Source organism: Diaporthe citri (assembly GCF_014595645.1).
Source record: "Diaporthe citri strain NFHF-8-4 chromosome Unknown scaffold_1, whole genome shotgun sequence".
In the NCBI taxonomy this organism is placed as follows: domain Eukaryota; kingdom Fungi; phylum Ascomycota; class Sordariomycetes; order Diaporthales; family Diaporthaceae; genus Diaporthe; species Diaporthe citri.
In genome coordinates, this window is record NW_025064846.1 from 5,613,046 (window position 1) to 5,635,000 (window position 21,955).

The window sequence follows — 21,955 nt, forward strand, 5'->3', positions numbered from 1 at the left end:
AGCCGCGCAAAAGGGAGAAGACGAAAGAAGAGAAAGGAATGCAAATAAGAGTAAACTATAGGCACAGAAAATCTCAGGAGCTCTTGTTCTCTTCATCTCCACCTGCCCCTTTTATCTTCTCCCAGGCCTCCCCGGCCTTTCCGGTTGTCCATTTCCAAGCCTTGCCGAACTCATCGGTAGCCCAGCCCCAGAAGTCTTTGGCCGAGTCGCCGACAGAGCCGGCGGCGTCCTTATCTTGGTCATCGGTGGATCCTTCGGGGACGTCGACTCCGACCGGAGCAGACACCTCGCCGGTGACAACCGGATCGACGCCTAGCGCCTTTGACGATGACAGTGAAGAGGCTGGTGGCGACTGAGTTGTCGTTGGCGCGACGGTGTAGCTAGTGACGGGATCTGATGGGATTTCGATGGCTGGGACATCGTCATGCACGCCAACTGGTTTGAGGGGCAGGCGCAGAGTGCCATTGTTAGGCGAGGGCTCGAGGCCCAGGGAATCGCAAAGAATGTTGTACACCTCGATGTTCTGGAAGGGCTCAAGCTTGCTGCCAGGCGTATGGGGGAAAGCAGGGCCTCGTGCAATGAAGATTGCCCGCATCAGGGGGTGCTCGTGATCGTACCCGTGCAGGCCTTTGGGGTTGTAGTCGAGGTTGTTTGCTTTCGCCTCCTCTATGTTGAACTCGTCCTTCGTCACGATCGCCCAGCCGGTCTTGGGAACAATCCAAAGCGGCGCGATGCGCTCGTTTTGGGAGAAATGATACCGTTCTGGCATGTTGACGTCTCGCAGGTAGACATCAAAATTCGGGTTCGTCTTGGCCTTTTCGGCCAGAGCATCGTGCATTTCTTCCACGTCGACCGAGCTCTTCGGTCGTAGACCAACAAGTGGCCAGCCATCAATGTGGTCAACCTTGCTGAGGTCAACAAGGTCGTCCATCTGAATCATCCGCGAGACGTCCGTGGTGGCCATGCCGTGATCGGACACGACAATAACATTGACGATATTGGTCAGGTTTCTTGCCTCAAGACCGAGGAAAATGCCATCCATCATCGTGTCCGCGCTCTGGATAGTGGAGCGAATCTCTGTGCTGTTAGGCCCGAACCTATGGCCGTCGCCATCGACGTCAGGGACATATGCAGCAATAAGCTGCGGACGCATGTCGGCGGGGTCCACGTCTGGGGCCTCCATTCCTGGCCGATCAAGGAACTCGAAAATCCGATTGACCTTGTTGGGCAATTTCTCCTTGCCGTTATATTTATCAATGAACGCGGGTTCGACGTCACCGAGGTGTGCCTCGCTGCCAGGCCACATATGGATAGCGCTGCGGACGCCCTGCTTCTCAGCTGTGACCCAGAAAGGTTCGCCGTTCCACCATCTCGGCTGCATCGAAACATCGGTGTTGGTGTAGAAGAACTCCTCCTTGAGATTGGGATCCCAGAAGCTGTTGCCGACCACGCCGTGCGCCTCAGGGTAGAGCCCCGAAGCCAGGGTGAAGTGGTTCGGGAAGGTAACACTTGGGAAGGATGGATTCATGTAAAGTGGTGAAACACCTTCCTGGACGAAAGCGTTGAGCCTGGGCGTGAGGTTCCGTTGGAGGAAATCTGCTCTGAAACCGTCCAAGCTGATGATGATTGTGGTCGGTGCGAACAGGGCGGTGCCGTTGCTAACGAGGGCCTGCTGTTTGATTACTGGTGGTGCCTTGATGGACAGCCTCCACGCAACGATTGATAGAGCTGCAAAAGCGACTGCGATCACCGAGTATACCACTGTCCACCGGCGACGATGCCTCGTCCTTTGTGACTTCGCGTCCGCCAGGTGAAGAAGCCCCCGTCGGTCGAGCTCATCGCTGTCCTCGCGGTCGCTGCTACCTGTCGAGCTGGTCTCTTTCATGTGACCTTCCTCCATCTCGTGCATCAGCTCGCCATCCTCGCCGTCTTGTGCCTTCTCAAGGAGTCTCTCTTTCTTCTGCCTCCTCCTCTGACGGCGTTGTCTCCTCGCCTCGCCCCTCAGGTCCTCAATGGACTCTTCTTCGATGACTGCTCGGTCGGCCGGGCTGCTGGATCGGCTCTTCTCGCTCCTCGTCTTGGAGAATAGGCGCATTGGTAGCGGCAACGATAGGTTTGAGCCCCTGCGCTGGCCGGACCCGCTGCGTTCGCGCTGGCGCTCCTGGCGTCGGCGTGCCTCGATGACCAGCTGGTCCATCTCCTCCTCCTCCAGGAGCACTATTCGATCGTGGGCGCGTAGTTCGCGGCTGTTCCTAGCTCTAGCCTGGCGCTCGTCATCCTCGGAGTCGCTCTCCTGATCGCTGCGGATGGAGGAAGCATCGGGATCGTAGCTCTTCGCGGACAGCAGAGAGCTGTTCGGCGACTTCGGTCGGGTCAAAGGTTGAAGGAGAGGCATGGTGGGCGTATGTGTGGCGCGTGGCTGTCGCCAGCAATAGTGCAAAGGAAAGACTTAGAAGATTAAAAAGCTCATATGGGTTGACATGTCGTTGCGACAAGCTTCTGAGGTTTGATGATCATAGCTGTCGATGGTGATTTGCCCCTTTCCCAAATCTTCTGACGCTGGCTTCGCATTGCAGAAGGTTTGACGGTGGGGACCTAGGGATCTTGGCGTTTGATGCGGGCGTGGAAACGCCAGGGGTGCACTACTCTCATATGCAATCAAACGTTCCATTTTGACGCTAATAACCTGCATATAACACCTCACACCAAAAATCATATGCACTTATCATACCGTGCCCTTTCTAACTATTAAGCATAATTGCTTATCCTACAACCCTTATAACGCCATGCTTTTTATTATACCATATATTTTAATTATTATAAATTAATTTATAATAATTTTATAATTATATTTTATTACTTAACCCCCTTAAAGCTTTATATAATTTAAAAGCTATTAAATATTAATTAAGTAAATAATGCCATTATTATAAAGATTATAAAGTACTTTAATTAATAAATTTAAAAGCTAAGGAAAAGGAATTTAATATTTAATATTATTATTAAGCTAAGCAATTTATATAAGGCTATTTAATTAATTAACTTTTATTATAATATATATTATTTAAATTTTAAATATTTATTCTTTTTAATATATATTTTTATTACTTAAGCTTTTCTTAATTATTTTATTTTAAAGAATAATTTATATTAAAATTAAAATATAATAATAATTATTAAATAACTTTAATTTATTTATTTTTTAAAGCATTATTAATTAAATATTTAAAAGAATTAAATAAAATAAAAAGATTATAAATATAATTATTATTTAATAAAATTACCTTATTTAAGTTAATTAAATTATTAAAACTTAAAAACTTTATATAAATTAATTTATCTTTATTAATAAGTTTAATATAAATAAAAGAAATAAGTTATAATATATAAAATAATTACTAAAAAGTATTAAGTTAAAGAAATTTATATTTAATAATAATAAAAATTATATATATATATATTAAGTGCTTTTAATATTTATAATTATAAATATACTTAATTTATTTATATATAAAGGTAATATAAATAATTAAGGCTTTATTAACTTTATTAAAAATAAAGTTTTATTTAAGATATTATTATTTTTAAGGCTTAACTTAATATTAATAATAAATAATATTAATTTTTATTTTTATAAAAACCTTTAATAAATATATAATAAGGTTAGCATTTAGCTTAAGTATTTACTTTTATATTTATTTAATCTTAACTTAATTAAGGCATTTTTTAATAATTTAAAAAAGTATATTTATTATTACTTTTAATATTATAAGAATTAATAATAGTTTTTTATTAATTTAATATATAAAGTTGCTTTAAATATAAAAACAATTTAAAGTTATTTTTAAAAGGCTATAATTCTTAAATTAAAGCAAGCTTAAATTAATTAAATAATTAATTAATTATATACTTTAATATATATATTAATAATATATATATTTTTTAAGCTTTAATTATTATTATAAGCATTATAATATATAAATAACTTAAATACTTTTAATAATATATATTGTTATATTTATTAATTAAATTTATTATAATATTTTAATTATAATATAATATATATTAATAATTATAAGGCATATATTTATAAAATATATATTATAAAAAAAAGCTTAATTAAATAAATTAAATAATATATTATTTATTTTTAAATATTTATTAAAAGGTTTTTACCTTAAAGGCAATTAAATATACTTAATATATAAAATAATAATCCATTATATTAATATACTTAATATTTAAATAATTAACTTTATTTTTTTATATTTTTATTAAAAAAATTATATATATAATACAATTTATATATTAAATAACCTTATTTTTATATTATTTAATAAGCAATATTTTATATATATATAATATTAAAAAGATAATTACCTTAAATAATTAAAATAAAAAAGTATATATAAAAAGTATATTAATTATAAGCTAGCTTAATACTTAATTAATATATTTATAATTAAATTTATAACTTTTTTATTATATATTTAATTTAATTATAATTATTTTAATTAATTAATAAGCTAAATTAATAATTAATATATTTTATTAAAAAGTAATAACTTTATAAATAAGGGAAAATATAAGTTAATACTTATAATAAAGTAATTAAATAAAAAGCTAGCATTAATATAAAATTATTAAATTAAATTAATTTTAATTTAAATAAAAAGTATATTAATTAATTATTAAATATTAAGGCTATTTATAAGTTATAATTATATTTTATAAAATTATTTTATTAAATATTAATAATATAAAAAGATAATAAATAAATATTATTAAATAATAAAAAAGAGTTTAATAATAATAATTTTTTTAATAATTTAAAATAATAAAATTAAACTTATAACCTTTTAATTATATAATATATTTAATTATTATTACTTTAAAATATTAAAAGCTTTTTATTATTAAATAAAAAATAATAAAAAGGGTAGTTTATATAATTAAGAAAGGTATAAATTAAGATAAGTATAATATATATATATATATTAACTTTAAATTATTATAATATTATTAAAAAGAATTATAAATATAATATAATTTTTATATTAAATAATTTAACTTTTTATTTTTTTATTTATAATATTATTATTATAATTAATAGAAAATTTATAAAGAAAATTAATATTTTATATTAAAGCATAATAAGTATAAATAAGTTAAGCTAGTTTATAAAATTTATTATATTATAAGCATTAATATTAACTTTATTACTTTTTACTTATTATTATTATAATAATAAAAGTAATATTTAAAATATCTTTTTATATATAATAAATAAGCTATAATTAATTATTTTTAGCAATAATATTATCTTTATAATTTTTAATTACCCCTAAGGATATTAACAAGCTTAATATACCTTCCTTTAATATATTATATTCTTATATAAAATCCTTTATATATTAATAAAAAAAGCTTTTTAAATTCTTTTTAAATTAATAATTAATAAATTACTTATTTAATTATATTAAAAGGTTTTTAAGCATGCTTAAGCTTATATTTTAAAGCTTTATAATTAAGCAACTTATTTTCTGCTTTTTTTAATAATGCCACGCCTTTTAATAATATATATATTAAAGAAAATTATTTAATAATTCATTACCCTTAAAGTTATTAAGCATTATTAAGAATAATAAAAATATTAATAAATAATATAATAAAGGTAAAATAATCTTTATTATTAGCATTTTAATAAAAGAAAAAGCTATAAGCAATATATATATATGCTTAGCTGCCCATAATATTAATAGCAATAAAGCTAATTATTAAAGCGTTAAATAGCCATTAAGGGTATTTATAAGTATTAATATAAGTTAATTATTATTATTATTACCTTTATTAATATTAATAATATTCCCGCTGCTTATATTACCCCTTCCCAACTTAAATATATTAGCTTTATTTAAGCACTTTAATATAATTAAGAAAACATTATTATTTAACTTAAGGATTAAAAGAATATTAAATACTTTAACTTAATTATCTTATTTTTAATTAATTAAGCGAAATAATACTTAATTATATATACTTTTAAAAATATAATTTAAAAAAGCTTTTTTTTATTATTTCTTAATTAAATTAGCTTACTTAAGTAAATCCTTATATATAAAGAGTAAATATATTTTATTTCCCTTAATAAAGCATTATAATGTTAATTTTAACTCCCTTTTACAATTAAAATAATATCCTTTATTATAATACTTTAGCTATTAACTTAATTAAATAAATAACTTAATTTTAACATTTTTTTAAATAATAATAACTTCTTGCATAATGTTAATTTTTATAAATCTTGCTAAGAAACTTAATTAATTGCTTAATTAAGAAATATTATTAATCTTAATATTAAACTACTTAATTTAAAATAAATTATTTTCTTTTGCTTTTATAATAATAATATCTTTAATGTTATAAAATTAAATATTAATAAAGCCCTTAAAGATTAATAATAATATAATTAAACCTTATTAGCGCCTTAAAACAATATAAAAAGTAAGAAATATTTAAAAGAAATATATAATAATTAAAGTATATATTGCCTTATTTTTAACTTACTTTATAAAATTATGTATTAATATTTAAATAATCTTAATATTTATATTTATTATTTATTAATTAAAATATAAAAGTTTTAATGTATTGCCTTTCTTTAATTATATTATTATAATAAAAAATTTATGCTTTACTTAATAATTTTTAAAGTTATTAAAAACTTGCTTTTTAAACTTTTTAAGCTATTTATTAAGCTAATTAATAAAAAACCCGCTAAATTTATTATATTGCTCTTTTAAATATTTTATTAAGAAAATAAGTAAAATAATATTCTTAAATTAATTAATTAAATTAACTAAGAAAAAGAAAAATGCAACTTTAATATTTATTTATAACTTAATTTTAATATTTTTATTAAGAAAGCTATTAATAATAGCTTTTTTAATAATTTTTTAAATATTATTATTTTTAATAATAAAAGGATTAATAAAAAAGTTAATAAAGGGATTTTTATTATTATAAGATAAGGAATTTAACTTTTTTTTATTATCTTTAATAGGATTGCTTTTTAGCGATAATAATAATAATAATGGCTTTAAGAATATTTTCTTTAATAATAATAGCTTCCTTTTTATTAATAACTTTTAAGCAAGCTTTGCTAATAATAATAAAAAAGGCTTTGCCTTTAGCTTAATAATAATTTAAATCTTTTTTATAAAAAGATTGCTAAACGTTATAAATATAATATTTTTTTATAAGTATTATATTTATTAGCTTTAAGGAATTATTATTAATGATAATGTAATATTTAAGCTGGAATTATAATTAATAATAAGGGTTATAATTTAAAGGCTTGCAATTATTATATAAAATTAACTTTAAAGTATTAATAATAATAACTTTACTTAAAGGCTTTATAATATATAAATACTTTTATTAGCTATAATTATATATAAATAAATAATGCTTAGTATTAATATATTTCCTTAAAGCTTTAATAAGGTATTAATAGCTTTTATAAACTTTAATAATAAGTTAAAGGGCAAGAAATTATATTTAAGGGTAATTATTATATATAATAGTTTATATATAAGCTTTTAGTGGTAATAATAACCTTAATTAATGCATAAATTAATAATATTAAGGGTATTAACTAACGGCATAACAAGTATATACAATTTTTAGTATGAGGTATTATGTGCAGGTTACTAGCGCCAAAATGGAACGTTTGATTGCATATGAGAGTAGGCGCCGGGGCTCCTGTGCACACTGTCGAAACAATCAGACAGGTCGGCCTGCATGTGACATGCATCTTTGTAGCCTTTGTAGCCTCGCATATAATGCACACAGCTGCTGCAGCCCGTTTCGAGAGACAGGTCGAGTACATCTTTGTGCTGATCTGGCCTACTACGCTCACGAGAGAGAATCACTACTGACCACATCGCTGCACTCCGTCGGATAGATTAGCAGGGCCCCGCGTGGCGATACCAACGCTGGAAATATTCCGAGTTCATCTCTTGACTCCAGCACCCAATATGGAGACGAGGTCCCATCTTCCCCACCCGTCAGCCCTCCCATGTCAGATTGTCGTTCGAGACTTGAGTGCCAGGTCCGTCTACCGCACGCTTGGGTCATGGAGTGGGTCATGGAGTGGGTCATGTCATTCCTTGAGGCTCAAACAACCTCGAAGAGTGTCCTCTGGGTCGGCAGTCAGCAGCCTCGATGGAACGGTCGGGCTAGTTTACATTATGGAATGTTGCAGGTGCAGGCATGGCTTCTCCATTGGACCATATGCGAGCAACAATGTCTCAATTCAGAAGACATGGCACGGGCTTACCTCTCCTGGCGAGGGCACGACGGGACGCCAACGGGGCCTGGAACCAGTGTCCTGGGAACACCTCGAGTTGCACAAGATGCAATATTGATCCCTTGGCGCTTCTTCATTTCTGGCGGCTCCCAGCTTGACAGATGGCCCGAGTGGGTGTCTGAGGGTACCAGAGGGTGCTCTCGATGTCCTGGTCGCAGGCTTCCTCCCCCGTGTCTCTCTCTCATGCCGCGAAGCCCTCACCAAGCCCTCTCTTTCTTTTACTCTTTCGCGCTGTTTTGCCAGTGACAAACTATTCTTTCAGTGATGGGCGGCGCTTCATGTGAAAGTCGAGCAAGCACTCGTTCAACATGGTTTCCAGCCCCTTGGCGGCGTCCCGGCCGCCTGAACGTCGGCCTTTCGCTCATGTTGAATCCTTCCAATCTACGCTATCCTCGAGAGCAGATGGCTGGACTGCAAGAGATGAGGTTGTCCGGAGGTTCTCGGATTCGGCGCCAAAGCCGGACAAGGAAGAAACAGACAAGCATATTCAGTGCGCGAGCCACATCGTAGCCCATGCGTGGACGTATCTAAGTACAACTCGTAGGCATGCCGTCGATGCCTACCACGATGCCATTTTGCAACTAAAGCAGGTACTCAAGACCGATGATCTCGACAATATCCTCTCGCCTTCCTCGACAGTCACAGAGCTGCACAAGGTGGCCATCGGCATCCAAAGAGCACAGACAAATGTGCTCGAGCAACGCCAAATCGCGAGATTCGTCGACACGCTGAGCCACTACTCGGGAGTCTTTGACGTTCTCTCACAATGTGCTTTCGGATATATGACGCTGATCTGGGGCAGCCTGAAATTTGTTCTTGTCATGGCAAAGAGCCACTACGACACCTTGTTTAGATTCACGGACGTCATGAGCCAGATCGGCATAAACTTGCCCCGGGTCGAGTTATACAGACAGATATTCCCCACGACGCGAATACTACAGTTCGTATCACAGCTCTATGCGGCAATTCTCGAGTTCTTGCAGGAGTTTATCATCTACCTCAAGCAAAAGAACTACCGGAAGTTCTTCGGAAACTTCACCAGGCCCTTTGACTTACAGTTCGGCCGCCTCGTGGCGCGGATCCAGTCCCTCGAACAGACCATCGATAAAGACGCATACGCCAGCGCTATCCTGTTACAAGTCACCCAGAGCCAGAGCATGGCAAGACACCGGGTCGACCTGTCCATACGGCGCACTCACAATGAGGGCTGCCTGTCCGATGTCCCCGACATCGCGGTGTCGCCCTACCTCCTCGACATGAAGAGGGCCCTCTTCCACGGCTTCGAGATTGAGGCATCCTACCACGAAGAGCTCGCCGCCACGTTTAAGATAACATCCTCGGCGGCTTGGGCACGCTGGCTGTCCATCGAGCAGCAGTACGTCCCGAGCAAGTTCTCGCACAAGACGAATATAGTACAGGCCGAGTGCGACGCCCCGGACGCCGCAACGTGCTTGCAGTGGGTCACGCAGGTGCGCAACGAGTCCCCCAACGTCGTGTCCGTATTCCTGCTTTGGGCCCGGGGCATGACGGCGCAAAGCGCCGTCGCGTCCATCGTCTTCCAAATGGTCCAGCAGCGGCCAGCGGTCCTGCAGAGGGCCGGGCTGGGCCTGAGGTCCTTCTCCGCGGCCAACGCATCGCTTCCTAAGCTGTGGGATCTGTTCCTCACTCTCGTGCAGCACCTGGGGGGGCTGATGGTGTATATTTCCATCGGTTCGGTCGGGCAGGAGGAGTATGGGATAGTGGCCTGGTTTGTGGACTTGTGCCAGAAATGGACGGGCCCGCCATTGAATGTGGTGATCATCCACCCGTTTGATGAGAACTTCGTCCATGTCGAAGGCTGCGTAGATATTGACGACAAGTATGACGTCCATCCTTCCCTCACCACCAGCGACGCCCTCTACCACGTGGTTCTCCTGGAGTTGGAGGTCCAGGAAGCTCTGAGCGAGACCGTGCAGTTGGTTCTGTGGGAGGCTCTCTGGAGAGAGGTTCGCTATGCGGTGATCGGCATCACCATCACCCAGACAGTAGAAGAGATCACCAGGTGCGCGAGGGAGCTGGCCGAGGAGCGGGGGTGCGAGGAGGATGTGTTGAGCCTGTGGGTGTCGACGGTTACGAAATGGACCAAGGACAACAGGGCATTCCACATCATGAGAGAGCAGATCCAGCGGCACCTGAATGTCGTGGACATTCATCTCCCGCATCCCGTGAGGACGAGATTGGAGAGGATGGTCAGCTCTGCTGTCGGCTCGCGGCTCAGTGCGAGGGAGAGGAAGCGCCTGAAAAAGGAGCTGCGGGAGGGCGACCCGAAGCCGCTGGATGATGAAGAGAGGAATTCCATATGGGGAAGGAGCCAGGATGCTATCAAGCCCGCCACGATGGACACATATAATGCCTCTATCAGCGTTTTAATGCGGGGAGTACTTGACGCGTACCTGGATGATCCTCCAGAGCGGGAGAGTGACGCCAGGCGATGTGTGAAAGAGTTGATGAGAGGCGTGTTTGGCTGGAATAAGACGTGGAGGACCGGATTCTTGGACGAGCAGGGCCCGATCCTCGAGGGCATGGTCGCAGCAATAGATATGGGATTTGGCGATGTCCTTGATGCGATTATATCCGAGGTTGGGATTTAGGTATTGCTCTCGGGTATGGTTGGTCTCGGAAGCGAGGCGCAGGTAGTACGATTTATATATCAAGAGCTCATAATACAGAACCAGCCCACCGGTATTTCTTCTGATCCGTGGCTTCCAAAACGCCGGCTATACCCTAAACACTACCACCTCCATACAAAAATCAGCACCATGCGTAGTAAGAATTGTCCTCCCACACCGTGTTCTCCGTGCTCCTTCCCCCTTTCCACCTGAGACTCGGGATTGAGCCCTCGTACCTCTCATCAAAGATAACATCAACATCATCCTCATGGTAGTTATGGAAGCCCTTGATCCCCTGAGTCACAGTCGGGTCGGGATTCCAGATCAAAATCTTCCGCAGTCCCCACTCGGTGGCTTCCGCAGCTGCCGCCCGCAGCAGCTCCAAGACGTCGACGATCTTATGCTCCTCCATGACCTTCACACCTGTCTCCGGGTCGTGGTCAAGAGTGACGATCCGCATGATTTTAAGCTTGCCCTCGCGCCAGTCGTGATCCCAATACATCCAGGCCTTGCGGCTATGTGTGATGGCACCTCGGTGCTTGATCTCGCGCTTGTGCAGGACGCCAGCCATGAACTGCTCCCGGGCCAGCTGCCATGCGATCTGCGGATAGTTGGGCGAGAAGGCCACGTGTGTCTTCTTGTGGTCAGCGGCGAGTGCCTGGAATTTGGCCTTGACTGCGGCCACGTCCTTGTCGCACAGCGGCTCCAGCTCGCCCAAAGTGAGATATCTTGTCGCCGGGTGCTCTGGGAGCTTGAAGTCCTCTGATTCCAGGTAGATGGTCGCCTGATCTGAGGGAAAGACGGCCCAGCCAAGGTTGGCGTAGTATATTTTGCCGATATCGCTGTACAGCGCACTGCACTCACTGTCGGCGTCCATGTGCTCCTGGAGCTTCTCCATCATGTATGCAGCCATCCCCAATCGCCTATACTTGGGGTTTGTATACACACTGGCGATAGCATAAGCCTTTGCTTCCACGAAGCCGTCGTTGATGCCTGTGCCGCGTCCGGCGATGAAGACGGTCTTTTCAACGGACTCGCACGAAGCAACAATGTGAGTAGGGTCGTCCTTGTGGGATAAGACCCAGTAGATGCAACGCCCGTCTTTGGACAGCGCCTGCTGCGACAAGTGTGTCTCCCGGGCTACGTAGTCGTCAATGCTCATGGGGGCAGCCCATGCCTTGCCGTTGAGACGCCATGCGAGCTTCTGCAGCTCGCCGTCGGCTTTTGTGAAGACGACGTCCTCGGTACTGATGTTTTGGTCATCAAGGAAGGGGTCGCCCATGTTGTCAGATGGTAATCTTCCCGTGGTGCGTAATGTCGTCTTGATATGTGAAATAGAAGTGAGGGTGGATGTGATAAAGGCACCGGGTACTTGCTGGTGGTGCCCGCCCTAGCCCCTTTATAGGCAGCTGAAAAAGATTCAACACAGACCCAGCTTGTAAGCCGGAAAATGTGGGTTATCAGATGTCTTCGCTGAAATGAAATGGAAATCTCGCGAGCTGCATTTCGAGCAGTGTTGCGTGAACTGACGTGCGCAAGACGCCAAGAAAGCCTCGAGGCCTGTAGATATGCCAGGAGCCGGATCGAAAGGCAATCGCCATCGGGGGCGTGGCAGGACCCGTGAAGGTGGGAAGACTCGCGTAGATGGCGGGCTGGGCAAACTTCAGCCACAGCAGCCCTCTCTGCATCTCACAGCGGGACAGCATCCATCCCGAAGATTCGTTAATTGGGCTGGGCTGTGCCACCCTGAGACTTTGGGATGCGAATTAGGCCTCGATTGGGATTGAGTGCTGCAGCCACCCAGCCGGCAGAGACCAACAGAGGCCCTGGCCGGCGGCGAGTTTCCCGTGTCTGTGCTTGGAGCATGTCAAGTTGCGGTGCAGGGTTCGGCAAGCATCACCAGATCCTGAGGGCAGCCTGGCCAGATCCTTACTGTCTGCAATAATCATCATTTATCTGCAGACGGTCCTTTTGCTGTCCGGTATCTGGTTGGACCAGGAAGGTGAAGAGCGTGTTAGCATCTTTGCCCGTGGCAAGGCGTGTCTCATGCTTGAGCCCCATCTGTAAGCAGGCGAACTCGAAGTTGCAGTCAGACTGAACTGACTGACTGCAACGAGCCCTGCTTTAACTCCGACCGAGGCGCGGTTTGTGGAACCTCAGGCTGAAGTTCTGGGGATAGAACCGGTCCCGCATAGATGCGGATCCTCTTGTACACAGCACGGTAGTCATTGATTCAAAGAGAGTGCGAAAGAGAGTGCCACATGGGTTTAGCGAGACAATTCAGGACCTGGAGAGTGGGATGACGTCCCATGGCGACTGGGCAACTGGCGTTGCGACGGGACAACAGCGCTGCTCTCCGTATAAGGATTCGCCTACAGCCGGAGAGAAGAGACTGATGCATCTCTCTCTCTGGTCTACAAAATAAAGAACTGAACTCTTATTGCGGTCACGCCACAATCTGACAAATCCTTGAGTGTCTGAATGGGAGGCCTGGTTGAAGAAAGTAAACAAACATCACAATATTAATGAATCAATTGCTGGGGCAGCACCAGCGGGGTCCTAGGTACACAGGCTGCCAGTCAGTGGCAGCAGTGGGTGGGTGACTGCTGGTTTCCCGAGGTTGCGCCCCCTGTTCACTGCTGAGCTGCAGCTAAACTGCAGCTAAACTGCAGGCAAGCGCAACCGGCGCAAACTTTCGCATCGGAAGGAGCGAAAACTTTTCGCCGTCGTGCACGGACCCAGCGCAGCACAAATCGCGCCGGCTCTCTCGCAAAATCAATCCACCCATTACTGCTAACAGCGGATCGCCAACGCCGACAGGGGAATTTTGATAACGACCAACTCACCTCACAACCTCCAGCACTCGACATCAGTACGTGACACTGCTCTCTCTTCTTTGTACCGACGACCCAGCCGAACTGTCCTTCTAATCAGTATACCCCCCGCACACAGAACTTCGTCGAAAATGGGTGACGCGACCATCTCTGCTCCCAAGTGGCGCCTCGTTGAGGTCGGCCGTGTCGTCCTGATCCAGGAGGGTCCTTCGGCCGGCCGCCTGGCCACCATTGTCGAGATCATCGACCACAAGCGCGTACGTTGACGCCCCTGCGATTGAGAGAACCTGGATGTGGAAGGAGGACGTATTGATTGACACTGGATGATATCACAGGCCCTGGTTGACGGTCCCGCCTCCGATGCCGCCCTCGCTGTTCCCCGACAAGCCGTTTCCTTCTCCAACGTCCTGCTCTCCGACCTCGTGGTTGCCAACCTGCCCCGGGGCGCGCGGACGCCAACCGTCAAGAAGTTCTGGGAGAAGGCCGAGATCGACAGCAAGTGGAAGGCGTCCAACTGGGCCAAGACCAAGGCCCAGCAGGCCAAGCGATCGGCCCTGACCGACTTCGACCGCTTCAAGGTCCTCCGCCTCAAGAAGCAGCGACGATTCGAGGAGCGCAAGGCCGTCGCCAAGGTCAAGGCCTCCGCATAAGCAAACCCCGCCAACCTCGGCAAACGACAGACATCGAAGAGTTCGGGTTTCGCGCGTCAGGGCAAGCATGTGAGGGATCGGGTCGGCGACGATGGCGGTCGCGTGCATTGCGCGGCTGGCTGGACGATGGTGGATGGTGTTCTACTAGAGGGTGACGGTATTCTGGACGGCACTGCATGAACACAACAACCAACACGACAGCATTTTGGGCCGCTGGGTTTTCTTTGCTGCGTTTAACGGAACATATCACCTCCAAAAAGGCAAAGGTGGCCGGCGTCAATGATAGGGAAATTCAGAAACCGAGAATCAAGACCACTCGTCATGGTCCAAACCAAATTATTGTGATACCAACCAACCAACAGTTCTAAAGTTTTGTAATCAAAGTGAACGAGCACTACGCGGCGCGAAACCCAGGCAGCATCGAAAGCAGAGCATCCTGCCCCTCGGAGCTGTAATTCTCGATACGTCCTTGTGCCTCTGACGTTGTCATGAGAGACTGAGGCCGGAGGGCTGCTTCAAACGCGCATCCCGGTCACAAAGGAACCACAGATATCTGGGTGCCCACAGCGTAAGGCATCTTAAGGTAGCTATGATGTGATCTGGGCGAGCGAGACCCTCTCTTTATCCGAGTGTCTGAGTTATTGTATCTGCTACGTAGCCAGTGATTAAATGTTTGTCTGCCTGGGCAACTGCGAAACCCAGTCGTTGTTCAACGCAGTACGGACGTACAATACAAAAGCTTCCCCAAAAGGTCGGCTGCTGAATCGGGTTAGCGTGGCTAGGGCTTCGTGGCAGAATTGCCAGGGACAATTTGAGAGCTCTGCATCAACCAAACCCCCCTCCAGTCAGTCAGTCCATCACCTTCCCGCCACTCTAACGACGAGCCACCTTGACCTTTTGGGGTAGATATTGTTGCAGGTGAGTCTCTGGGATCTCAATTACTCGTCATGCAATTTTGGCACCCGTAGGACCAGGCGGTCCCCGACAATCATCAACTGGAAATCGCCGTCTGCCCAGCGGCTTTCTGCATTGTGTGGGGTCTGCCCGATTGAATTTTGTGGAAGGCTACGCTCCTGCTACGCTTCTGGCGCCCGCGGTCACTCGACCCAGCTGCACGACCAAGCTTTGACTGAGCTGACCAACCCTCCCCAACCTCGCAGAAGCAGAAGACAGTCGCGAAAATGGCCAACCCTAGAGTCGAGGAGCTTCCGGACGAGGAGCCTACCAAGAACGTCTCCGTCGAGGAGGGCGCCGACGATGACAGCTCCGACTCCGAGATCGAGGCGGGCGACTCCAGCCTGCCCGCCGGCTCTACCGCCGTCATCCACTCTCGCAACGAGAAGAAGGCTCGCAAGGCCATGGAGAAGCTGCACCTGACCCGCATCCAGGGGCATCACCCGTGTCACCCTCCGCCGACCAAAGAACGTGAGTCTACGCCCGGTTTGGGGGGGGGGGGAGAGGAAGAGGGGACAGTTGGCGGGGCATGGGAACATGTGCTGCGCAAAAGGAGTGGCGCCTCTGTGTCATTGGAAACAAACTGCCAGCAGCCACAGGATGCGCAGACAACAGAAGATGGCTAACCGCGCGATGTTATAGATCCTCTTCGTGATCAACAACCCCGAGGTGTACAAGTCTCCTAACAGCAACACGTACATGTGAGTGCCCCACAAAACCACATGCCCCTCGCTCAACACAAGACTAATCCCAACTCCTCACAGCGTCTTCGGTGAGGCCAAGATCGAGGACCTCAACGCTTCCGCCCAGGCCGCCGCCGCCCAGCAGCTCGCCCAGGCCGAGCACGACCACGCTGGCCACGACCACGGCGAGTCCAGCAAGGCCGTCGAGGGTGGTGAGGCCAAGAAGGAGGAGGAGGAGGAGGATGACGGTGAAGAGGTCGACGCCGAGGGTATCGAGGACAAGGACATCGAGCTCGTCATGACCCAGGCCAACGTATCACGGAAGAAGGCCATCAAGGCGCTGAAGGAGAATGACAACGACATTGTCAACTCCATCATGGCTCTGAGCATCTAAAACCCGCCCATCCTCACACTTAGTCTCTTTTGGTACTGAATGAGGTGCATGGAAGCGTTAAGGGATCATGTCGTTTAGTACCTCTCCTGTTCTGCGTGGACTCGGGGCCGGAAGGGGCCGGTTTGGAGCACATCAGATTAGTCGGAGTCGATTCCCGGGAGTGATGCACTCAAAAATGAAAACACCATGCACTTGACCAATTAATTTTGAAATGATTACGTCCGTCTCTCGGTTTCTGGACCTGCTGTGACTTGGGCATGCCGGCGGATGGCGACCAGTGACCAAAGGTTCGAGCTCCATGAAGCACGAAGTGAAATGCCAGCCAATGCCGGATACCAGTCCTGCCAAGAAATCGATGTTCAATGTCATTAATGAGTTGCTTCGTATCAATTACTTCCCATCAGTTTGTCCAGGTAGAGCATCTAAGCGTGTTGGCTGCAGGTCGTTTCCCCCGGTTTCATCCGCTGAGCTCAATCACGTGACCCGCTGCGACTTTGGCCGGACCGAAACCGTCATCGTCAACCTCCGTCCGCTTTGAACCGCGTGCCTCAAACTCTCCACTCCCTTGATTCCACATATCAACCGCAAAGATGGCCGCAGTAAGTGACTATCCCCTCAATCGACTCGCACAGATGCCTTTTCGTCCTCGATGACCGTCTCCCCGGTCGCCATCCCCGAGCTCCCCCGGCGGGACCGCAAAACGGGAAAGATCCTGAGCTAATTTCTCCCGCCCTCTCCCGCGCAGCGATCCGCAGCCCTGAAGCTCGACTGGGCCAAAGTGACGACCTCGCTGGGCCTGCGCGGCCAGACCGTCGCGTCCCTGCAGGCTTTCAAGTCGCGCAACGACAACGCGAAGCGCAAGGTGCAGCAGCTGTCCGAGCTCCCCACGGCCGTCGACTTCGCCCAGTACCGCTCCACGCTCAAGAACCAGGCCGTCGTCGACGAGATCGAGAAGCGCTTCAAGGCCTTCAAGCCCGCCACCTACGACATCTCCCGCCAGCTCAAGGCCATCGACACGTTCGAGGCCGAGGCCGTCAAGAACGCCCAGGCCACCAAGGAGAAGGTCGACCTCGAGCTGCAGGACCTCACCAAGACGCTGCAGAACATCGAGCAGGCTAGGCCCTTCGAGGACCTCACTGTGGTATGTACACGGCTGAGGATCGGGGATGGGGAAGTGATAGGAGAGTTGAAGATGCTGATGGATATCTACAGGACGATGTTGCCGCCGCTGAGCCTTCGATCGACGAGAAGACCTCCAAGCTGGTTTCCAGAGGCCGCTGGGGCGTCCCCGGATACAAGGTGCGTTCACCTCCCTACACCGCCCCGCAGCCATCTTTGCTAACGTCGGTCATAGGAAAAATTCGGCGACCTCTCCGTGCTATAGAGGACATGGACTACGCCTTCCCTTTGTGTACGCTAGCATTGTAGATATCGGGATCGGAGAGACAGGAGAAGTGAGATGGACGGCATGAGCAAGAATCCAAGTCATTCATCACATGTTACGCATCCATGTGCACCGTTGACGCTGTTTGCCGTTGTTCAGAATGCCATTGATTCCAAACCGGAGTTCAGGCCTGCTTTAACTTGTCACAGGTCTCCCAGGGATTGGAGCCAACATCACAGCTCCGAGTGTGTCGGCAAATTGGGTACAACCAGCTGGAACGTACAGACTAAGGGAGGCCAGAGATGTACACTGCGGGCTTCAACAAGGTATCAATCGGTCGGCCCGGCTATCCAAGCCAACCCTTCAAGCATTGCCGTATCCGCCTCAAGCGCCCTCTGCAAGTGCGGAGCCTTCAACCAAAACGTGTGTGGCCATCCGCAGACAACATCGATCCTGACCTCGATCCCGGCATTCCTCAAGACCGTCGCATAGCACGCCCCGTCCGAGTACAACACATCATTCGTGCACACCTGAATCCACGTCTTCGGCATCCCCTTCAAGCTCTCCTCCCTAGCTTCAAGCGGCATTCTCTCTAGCCCGTCTCTGGGGAGGTCCCTTTTCATGAAACCCAGGAGACTCGTGTCGAAACTTCTGTCCCATGCACTGGTGTGCAGATTCCGGAGGCCCTCCGGGACGTACTCCCTCCCGCTGAACGCGTCGCTAGTTACCGGGCAGCGCAGGATGACGCCGTGGAAGCTCGCCTTCGGCATCCGCTGCGTCACAAGCGCGGCGAGCTGGCCGCCGCTCGATGAGCCAACCACAAGGACCTTTGCCTGCGGGTGGTGCCCGGTGACGAAATCGAACGCGTCGACGCAGTCCTGTACGATGGTGGTCGCCTGGTGAGCGGGCTGGAGCCGGTACCCGACCGAGTACAGCCGCAGCCCGGGGAGGAATGACTCCGTGTCTTTAAGGATGCGCCGGCAGCTCACGTCCTCGCTGTCGGCTTCACCGACGAGCAGACCGCCGCCGTGGTAGTATATGGCTACCCACCCTGGCTCGGGCCCCGAGATCCGGTCGTACTGCAGAATGGGGATGTCATACCCGTCCAGGGTCGAGGGCACACACGTCGTCTGCGTCTTGATGCCCTGCGCGAGGTGGTGGTCTCTTGCCCCGGGGGCCATCATGGCGCCGTTGCGCTCACGGCACTGTGCTGCGTAGACTTGTTGTCTGACGAGGGGGTCCATGGGTGGCTTTGGGGCCAGGAGGTTGGCTTCTTGCTCGTGTTGGAGCCATGCTGGGTCAAGCGGCGGTGCTTTGTGCAGGACTGGCGGCTCTTCTTGCATCTTCCGGCTTGTCGACGGTTGATTACGCCAACCGGAATCTCTTAACTAAGTGCTAGATGGCCGTTCTGAATCCCTCCAAGGGCTGAAAAGTGCTACTGTTATGTGGTCCGCGGCAGTCTGCTGAGAGCTGAACAACTTCAACGAAGAGTGAGCTGCAAAAGCCTGTCCCCCTTGTATTTGACTCGAGACATAGACTACCCGTCGTCTGTTCGACCGTTAGAAGCAGCTGATTTTACAATATTAAGAGTTGTGACAGAGTTTAAGGTGCGTTGTCCGATAGCTAGGCCCTTGAAGAAAAAGGTACCCGGAAGCGGCAACGTTAACGGGCCTAAAATACCTTTACACCGCTTTTTTTGTACCCCATCCACAATTCAGGCACATTGAAATGAGGTCACTTACAGCTGCCGGACTGCTGAACAACCTGTATAGTCGCCTCAACTGTGCAGTGAGCCTGGGATCTGGAATAGTTTTTAGGTCAGAATCTGAATGTCTTAATGCCTGGGAAGCGAACATGCGTTTTGCTAAGCTTGGCACGCCTCGCTAAACTTGCCTAGCAGATATGAGCGCGTCACCAGGTACCAGGTTTAGGGATGCTGCCAGCTGTCTGGATCCTGGGCCAGGTCCCACATCCAGGCAAGACTTACCAATTTCCATATCAGAATAATAAAGAAACAATCGCTTACACGTCTTTTGGTGATGATGAGAGAAGGGGGAAAGAAGGAGAGAAATATATGGGCTCCCAAGGTTTCGAAAGCATCATTAAGGTTTACAATATCTGATGACCAGTTTTTTTCATAAGCAATTATCGCCTGTTTAAATTTGTCGACCAATGATCTCTAGAAGAAGATTGAATTGCGGACTATATTCTGCTTCTCTCGATCTTGGAAACAACATGCACTCAGAACCCCATAGTACGAACTGGGCACCGGCCGACGTTGCCATGTGCAAGTATATCAGACAGCTTTCCGCAGGCCTAGAGCAGGCTGAAGTGACGGAACGCCAGTGCTCACGCCCAAAGTCCTGCCAGGCAATCACTTGCCAGTGTGCCTGACGAGATGCTTCGTCTCAACAACGTTCCCGTCTTTGTCAAGGGCATAAGCCGTATAATGCACCCGCTTGTCCTTCTCACTCTGATGCTCTGACTCCCTGTCCATCCATGCTAAGTTAGTAAAATATAATAGAGTGAGTCTGAATCTAAAATTAAAATAGATCGTTGTGATAAATGGATCCAGATAGTCAACGTACTTCATAGCGACCCTCGTTGTCTCAGTCCCAAAATTATCAATGTTCTCTTGGACAACATCTGTGAAGTCTTGTTTGATTGAGGAAGCAGGGAATTCAGAAGGTCGAGTCCAAGCCGTTGTTTTGTCGACATATTCAACGGCTAATGTTCGACCGCTTTTGGAGATATTCTTGATGAGCTTGCTAGAAACGTATCTTGCAGACATTTTGAACTTTAGGGTATATTAAGATAGAATCTAGGTGGAATTGAAAGCAGAAGCAATCAGAGGAGCAAGGTGTAATTGAACAATAATTTGAAAGCAATGGAAACGTTGTCTCAACATCAGGAGGAGCATAGGACTCTATTTATACTCAGCGAGCAGCAGCCACAGAACGGACAGCAGCGATCAGAATTAATATGGCGGCAGCACCAGTCGTGCAAAGCCCTAGAAGAATGTGCTCCGAGCCTTCTCACCCTTTCTCCCAGCTGTTGGTGATGTTGGCTGTCGGCGCCTTCATGGCTGATTCGTGTTCATCAGCTCCGCGCGCAAGGCTTGCGCCGCACTTGTGCCGCAAATGTGCAGGATTCAATGAGGGCGGATATACGTAGATCACAGTGTTTAGCGGGCATTGCAGACTGCAAGCCCCTCTCTCGGTCTCAATTTCGCAGGCCATCCGGCGGCAAAACGTAAAATGCTACCAATTGCTAATTTTATTGTCTGAGTATGCCTTAGCAATGGACTGTTGGTTGTGAAGGATGCGACAGCCAGGATAGCCGTCGCATTCTGCGCCCACAAAATGTGGCCACGCAAGGGGAGTAGAGTTAGGCTGCCGTCAGCCCTGGTCAGTTATTGATAGCAGACTTCCTTGCTAGTGCTAGTGGGCCAGGTCTTGCCGTGGCGGCACATGAGAACAGACCCAATTAGGCGCTTTGGCGCTTCGAAAAGTAGATGCTTGTTACCCGCCCATCCCCCACCAATTCCTGATGTGTTCATCCCCTCTTCGGTGCACTTTGCATGCTTCGGGCTCTAACCATGTCTCTGCTCCGTAATGAAAGCCGAAGGAAATTTCTAGCCGCTGGTCTTCTTGCTGCCATTCCTTCACGTTCGAGCCTTTCACCACGTTTCTCAGTCTTGCGGTGCTATTCTTCTGCCCCTTCTAGACAGCCGTCACCCAAGATGGCCCAACCAAATTTCCTCAAGGGTCAATCAGGCCGCATCTATACTATTGAAAAGGTTCTCCAGGAGAAAGAACTTCCACCAAGCCATGTATACCTTGCAAGGTATGAGTCTCCAGTGCCACCTCTAGAATGCATCCCTGCTGACACTCGTGCTCACAGCGCCGAAGACCAAAAGTTCGTTCTGAAAAACGTGTCCAGGACTAGCTTCATCGACTACCAGGAAATTTATCGAAGTCTTCATGACTGTCCCAACCTACGTGTCTCTTGTGACACTATACCAGATCAATCAACCT

The 21,955-nt window shown here is 45.4% G+C and overlaps 9 protein-coding genes across 9 annotated transcripts in view; 5 read left to right on the forward strand and 4 right to left on the reverse strand.

Moving 5' to 3' along the window:
* Positions 1–73: 73 nt before the first annotated feature.
* On the reverse strand, positions 74–2,395 carry INS49_001509 (uncharacterized protein; the record flags this gene model as incomplete). Its single annotated transcript, XM_043162336.1, has 1 exon — positions 74–2,395. One exon carries the CDS (start codon positions 2,393–2,395, stop codon positions 74–76), a length of 2,322 nt encoding a protein of 773 aa, XP_043030842.1.
* A 6,284-nt stretch (positions 2,396–8,679) lies between these two features.
* Positions 8,680–11,001, forward strand: INS49_001510 (uncharacterized protein; the record flags this gene model as incomplete). Its single annotated transcript, XM_043162337.1, has 1 exon — positions 8,680–11,001. One exon carries the CDS (start codon positions 8,680–8,682, stop codon positions 10,999–11,001), a length of 2,322 nt encoding a protein of 773 aa, XP_043030843.1.
* A 160-nt stretch (positions 11,002–11,161) lies between these two features.
* On the reverse strand, positions 11,162–12,301 carry INS49_001511 (uncharacterized protein; the record flags this gene model as incomplete). Its single annotated transcript, XM_043162338.1, has 1 exon — positions 11,162–12,301. The coding sequence occupies one exon, from the start codon at positions 12,299–12,301 to the stop codon at positions 11,162–11,164; it is 1,140 nt and encodes a 379-aa protein (XP_043030844.1).
* Positions 12,302–13,984: 1,683 nt separating this feature from the next.
* INS49_001512 (uncharacterized protein) lies at positions 13,985–14,503 on the forward strand (the record flags this gene model as incomplete). Its single annotated transcript, XM_043162339.1, has 2 exons — positions 13,985–14,110; positions 14,189–14,503. The coding sequence occupies 2 exons, from the start codon at positions 13,985–13,987 to the stop codon at positions 14,501–14,503; spliced, it is 441 nt and encodes a 146-aa protein (XP_043030845.1).
* Positions 14,504–15,684: 1,181 nt separating this feature from the next.
* On the forward strand, positions 15,685–16,534 carry INS49_001513 (uncharacterized protein; the record flags this gene model as incomplete). Its single annotated transcript, XM_043162340.1, has 4 exons — positions 15,685–15,928; positions 15,977–16,023; positions 16,100–16,158; positions 16,222–16,534. 4 exons carry the CDS (start codon positions 15,685–15,687, stop codon positions 16,532–16,534), a joined length of 663 nt encoding a protein of 220 aa, XP_043030846.1.
* A 590-nt stretch (positions 16,535–17,124) lies between these two features.
* On the forward strand, positions 17,125–17,918 carry INS49_001514 (uncharacterized protein; the record flags this gene model as incomplete). Its single annotated transcript, XM_043162341.1, has 4 exons — positions 17,125–17,133; positions 17,280–17,675; positions 17,747–17,833; positions 17,889–17,918. The coding sequence occupies 4 exons, from the start codon at positions 17,125–17,127 to the stop codon at positions 17,916–17,918; spliced, it is 522 nt and encodes a 173-aa protein (XP_043030847.1).
* A 329-nt stretch (positions 17,919–18,247) lies between these two features.
* Positions 18,248–19,261, reverse strand: INS49_001515 (uncharacterized protein; the record flags this gene model as incomplete). The annotated part of the gene is made up of 1 exon (XM_043162342.1): positions 18,248–19,261. One exon carries the CDS (start codon positions 19,259–19,261, stop codon positions 18,248–18,250), a length of 1,014 nt encoding a protein of 337 aa, XP_043030848.1.
* A 1,031-nt stretch (positions 19,262–20,292) lies between these two features.
* INS49_001516 (uncharacterized protein) lies at positions 20,293–20,709 on the reverse strand (the record flags this gene model as incomplete). The annotated part of the gene is made up of 2 exons (XM_043162343.1): positions 20,293–20,407; positions 20,507–20,709. The coding sequence occupies 2 exons, from the start codon at positions 20,707–20,709 to the stop codon at positions 20,293–20,295; spliced, it is 318 nt and encodes a 105-aa protein (XP_043030849.1).
* A 951-nt stretch (positions 20,710–21,660) lies between these two features.
* Positions 21,661–21,955, forward strand: part of INS49_001517 (uncharacterized protein) — a gene marked incomplete at both ends in the record, with an annotated part of 1,134 nt that continues 839 nt past the window's right edge. The window contains 2 exons of the mRNA XM_043162344.1: positions 21,661–21,764; positions 21,822–21,955. The exon at positions 21,822–21,955 is cut by the window's right edge and continues 135 nt beyond it. Coding sequence (XP_043030850.1) covers positions 21,661–21,764; positions 21,822–21,955 — 238 coding nt within the window. The remainder of the gene's footprint in view (positions 21,765–21,821) is intronic.